The 5,011-nt window shown below is 57.3% G+C and overlaps 1 protein-coding gene across 1 annotated transcript; it reads right to left on the minus strand.

Annotated features, from left to right (window-relative positions):
* Positions 1 to 2,503: 2,503 nt before the first annotated feature.
* On the minus strand, positions 2,504 to 4,775 carry LOC123722578. The gene is made up of 2 exons (XM_045684831.1): positions 3,480 to 4,775; positions 2,504 to 3,355 (listed from the first exon to the last, which is right to left on the minus strand). The coding sequence occupies exons 1-2, from the start codon at positions 4,773 to 4,775 to the stop codon at positions 2,504 to 2,506; spliced, it is 2,148 nt and encodes a 715-aa protein (XP_045540787.1).
* Between the last annotated feature and the right edge of the window lie 236 nt (positions 4,776 to 5,011).

The raw sequence follows: 5,011 nt of genomic DNA on the forward strand, positions 1-5,011 counted from the left end.
AATGACGCACCCGGCATCGTGAGACACCGTACGGTACGCCCTCGCGACCCTGATCGCCACGGTGCGTTGAGATCGTCTGAGCATCACTTTGTTCTGCGTGCAGAGGTCGTTGGCCCAAACCGGACAGCCGTATAGGGCCTTTGACCTCAGCACGCCTGCGAATAGGCGACGACGCTTCGAACTTGGGCCACCCACATTTGGTAAAATGCGACTTAAAGCCGCAGCTGTGGCGTCGAGTTTTGGGGCTAGAGCCGCAAAATGCGGCTTAAAACTCCACCTCGAGTCGAGTGTTAGACCCAGGTACTTCAGTGTGCTTCGAATTGGAATTGAAGTACCTCCAACTATGATTTCCAGCCCGGATTGGGGCGCTCTCCCGGAGCCTTGAAAGCAAATCGCCTCTGACTTCTCGAGGGCGACCCTCAGGCCCAAACGGCGGATCTTTGCCGAAACGTGTGCGGCCCCGGCAGTGGCCCGCAGTTTTGCCTCTCTGAGATCTGAACCCGTCGCTACGACGAGCGTATCATCCGCGTAGCAAATCAGTTGCACTCCGCGGACTAACGCTCCCCGCAACACCGAATTATATCCGATATTCCACAGGAGCGGCCCTAAGACCGACCCCTGTGGAACTCCACACGTTATGTCATGTCTTTCCCAGCTGTCTCGAGTGGGGAAAAGGATCTTTCTGTCCCGTAAGTAGCAGCTGATGATTCGTCGTAGGTATAAAGGGACCTGATGGTATTCGAGTCCCGCCATTATACTGTCCCAGGGCAGGGTGTTGAAAGCGTTTGCAATGTCGAGCGACACTGCTATCGCCACCCCGCCCCGAGATGTCGCCTCTTCACAAATCCTTCTTAGTTTGGAAATCGCATCTATGGTGGATCTGCGACTTCTGAACCCAAATTGGGTATCTGCCAAGTCTGGCCCCGCTGAGGAGAGATGTTCATTGACGCGACCGGCAATTATCCTCTCGAACAATTTGCCGGCCTCGTCAAGCAGCACTATTGGCCGGTAGGCCGACGGGGAGTCCTCCGGTTTCCCGGGTTTCCTCAGCAGGACCAACCTTCCAGTTTTCCAGATTGTCGGGAAATCTCCTTCTTCTAGACACTTAGTGAGCAGTGTCGCGAGCTGTTCGTCAAGTCCGTTTTGAAGTGCTAGTGCAAGCACTCTCCCATGTATCCCGTCTGGACCTGGGGCGGTGCGCTTGCACTGCATTTTAATCTTGGCCAAGTTTATCTCCGCCTCGGTTACCTCCGGGACAGAACCGGCCGGTATCGAGGCGGAGAAGTCATATTCGGTGCTTCGGGCGCTGAGAGGGAAGAGCGCCGACACAATAGATGTAAGTAGTGCCGGGTCTAGAGTTGAAGTAAGGGGGGGAGCCCAGGGGCGCAGCTTGCTCATAACGAGTTTGTACGGCCGGCCCCATGGGTCTGACTCTAGGCTGCTCAAGAACTCCTCCCAGGCCTGGTCTTTGGAAATGGCGATCTCACACCGCAGGGCCTTTTTGGCTTCTTGGTATGCGGTGTAGAGACGCCGTTCCTGAGACTCCTCCCATCCGGGACGTCTTCTACGGTATCGAGTGTACCGGCGGCGGGCAGCCACACAGGCAGAGCGCAACTGTGAAAGGCTATCCGACCACCAGTACACTCGATTACGTCGCCGCGGCGACGGTTGAACTTTGTTCATGGCGCAGTCCGATATGTGCTCGAGTACCTCGCCAAGCCATTGCACACCGTCGTCGACACATTTATTCTCCATTCTGTAGGACCACGTCCCCACTATGGCGGCGAGTTCCACTGTCTCTCGGTCTAGAGATCTTAACGACCACATCTGTCCGATCTCCTGGGGAATGGCGATGCTCCGACTGGTCGGGGGCGCTGACGAGGGGAGAATATCGAACCGGATGTAGCGGTGGTCCGATAACGTCTCCACCTCAGTCAACACTTCCCAGCCCTGCACGCGGCATGCCAGGGCGGGACTCGCAAGGGTGACATCTACGACAGACCCGCCCCGCATGCGCACGCAGGTGTGCACGGAGCCCGTATTAAGTGGCGCCAGGTCATGTTGCGCCATCCATGACAAAAGTATCTCGCCGCGACTGTCTGAGACCGAGGATCCCCAGGCCCTTGATTTGGCATTCAGGTCCCCGGCCACGACAACCCCGAGCGGTCTTCCCCACTGGACGAGCGAACTGACCTCTTCTAAGTATTCCTCAAACTCTGCCAGCGGACGATTTGGAGAGAAGTATACGCCAATTAAAGCCATGCCGGCGACTTTGACACCGACACATCCTCTTCCTTTTTTGGAGGAAACAATTGGGGGGTTGCCGCCTGTGTATATCGCGACAAGATGTTCTAAGTCTCCCACCCAATTGTTTCTATCCGGGACCAGATACGGTTCGGATGTCACTGCTAGGTCTATCGACCACTGTGCCAAGCTCTGTATGAACAGATCCTGAGCTCGGGCACAGTGGTTGAGGTTCGCTTGAAGAATTCGAAGGGCCATGTTAATTTTGCACGGCTTCCGCTATCTCCATTTCTTCCCCGCTCGGTGGGGGCGCGCTACGTGCTACTTCCGCTAGCGCTCTCTTGGGGACCGTTTTTCTGGGCGCCGAGCAATTTAAACTCCCCAGCCGGTGTTTGGCATCCTTGCCCGCCGCCGTGCACAGGATGCAGTTTGGTTGCGACGGGCAGGATGCGGCCTTGTGGCCTTCTTGTCCACATTTATAGCAGAGCCGGCTGCGGTCCTCCGCGTCGCAGCGACTCGCTGTATGTCCTTGCTGCATGCATCGGTAGCAGCGTAACTCCCTTGGTCTGCCAATCGTGACCTTGGCAGCTACCCAGCCCACTAAGAAGCGGCCAGTCACTAGCTTCTTTGCTGTTGTGACAGGGACCTGGGCCCAGATGTCGTAAAGACCAGATCTATTCTGGCGGAGTTGTCCAGCTCGGACCTGGTCAGTCGTGCATGCCCCTTTTTTAATTATGGCCTCTTTTATTTCCTCCGGTGTAGTGGAGTCGTCCAGACCTTCAATCTTAACGTCGACCATTTTCTCAGGTCTGGAGATCTTAATGTCGTCATTTTTATATATTTCTTGGAGCTTCTGCGCCAGGATATCTGCTTTCGGGGCGCTGGTGGCGCCGGGGATGCGGATGATGGTAGCCCCGGTAACCGCCCGACGGAATTGCACCGCTTCTACGCCTATCACCTCTTTTAGGTCGAGCTTCGATCTCGCTTCTCTCAGGACACTGCTATATGTCAGCCCCTTTTGGATTGCCGCCTCGGTAAGTGTCACGACGACGGCAGAGCTCCGAGGCACTTTCAGTCTCTGCGGCCGCGATGCAGGCGGAGATGTAGATGCCTGCGTGGGAGCCGCTTTCGACTTGTGCCGTTGCGCTTTTCCATTCCTCCCTACGGTTACCCAATTTTCCTCGAGCGCGTCCGGGTTAAGAGGACGGCGAGGGGGGGGCATTTGATGTTGCTACGGGGGCGACAGGGGAGGACTTTGAGTTCTCGCTAGTCGGCGGCCGAGTTTTCTCCTTCTTTTTTGCTCCTTTTTTGGAGCCTTTCTTGCCTTTCTTGGGCACTGTGGGCGCCTGGCGCGTGAGTCTACTGGGACCGGGCTGAGCTGGCACCGGGGGCACCTTTGTCCCAGATGTTTTTTGGGCACCCGAAGATGGTACGGGTGTGGGCTCAGCGGTCGCAGTCGCATATGTGCGGGCCTCCTTCTTCTTGTCCGACGCCAATGGTGGTCGCAGGTTCCTTTCGGGGAGCAACCTATCCTCTAGGGAAGCCAGACGGGCGTTGAGCATACCGCCCACCTGGACCATTACCGTCCTGCAAATATCCTCAATAGAGGTCTCTTGTTGTGGTTGTGGGGGCCGGACAGGGGCGGCCTCCATTGTCACATCCATGAAGGTATTGGCGGAACCCTGTTTCCGCACCTTCTCCATTTCCTGGCGCAGTTCTGTCAGCTCTTTGCGGAGGCTGGACATCTCGGCTTGCAGGCGGGTGTTATCGGCCTGCAAGGCGCGCGTCTCATCGGATATCGACCTCTGTGCGAGGCCAGCGACGTCTTCTTTTATTGCACTGACAGCGTCTTGCAGTGCGCGCACGAAGGTCCCCTTTAGGTTGGACGATTTCTTTGCAACTTTCTCAACTACTTCAAGGCTGGACCCAATCCGTTTGAGGACGGTGGTCGCCGTGTCTTCTTCATTTTCGGCAGTGGATGGATTTGCCGTGGCCAGTGCCGAGCGAGTCTTGCGGGCTTCCAAAACTGAGTCGAGGAGCTCCGCCTCGGCTCGTGCCCTCATCTCCGCCTCTGTCGCCTTTCTCAAAACTTCTTTGGCGGCCGCCAGCCCGACGTACTCGCCGGTGGTTGGTGGACGGCCGCGTCCTCTTCTCTTGTGTGCCCCCTTGGCGGGGGTGTCTGTGGAGCTGCCGCTTAACTCCTTATCTCTGGGCCTCTTCTGGCCGCGGCTCTCGCTCCAGAATCTTCCCGCACCTTCCTGGTCTAGGGACTCCATGGAAGCAAAGCGGCTGGAAGCGCTTGCCATGGAGCCCCTGCTGTCTGTTGAGTCTGAATCAGACAGCCTCCTCACTCTCTCTCTCTCCTTCTCCTCTCTACTTCCTCCATCTGTCCCTAACCTTCTCTCCTCCTTCACACGGCGAATGGCCCCCCCGTATACAATGGGGCCGATGGGCCGGCTGTCCGACCCACCAAGGGATTCCCCGCGAACGGGACCCTCCCGGGTAGTTTTTTCTTTATTCGTCGCGCTCATTTTTGTTTTTCCCCTTAAAAGCCCCCCCCGGTGTTGCCGCCCTCGCCGCTGGTCTCCCACCAACGATTCATCCCTTCGCCGGGCGGCGATGCTTGGGATTAGGGTGATTTTTTATAGAGGTTTTCTTCCTCGCAGCCCCGCGCTCAGTGCGCGGAGCCCCCGTTCCCGCTCCGTGCGGGTTTACGGTTTGCCCGACGGTGGCCGAAGCCAGCCGCCGCGCGGGGCGTTTCCGCCCA

This window comes from Papilio machaon, chromosome 28, assembly GCF_912999745.1.
Source record: "Papilio machaon chromosome 28, ilPapMach1.1, whole genome shotgun sequence".
In the NCBI taxonomy this organism is placed as follows: Eukaryota; Metazoa; Arthropoda; class Insecta; order Lepidoptera; family Papilionidae; genus Papilio; species Papilio machaon.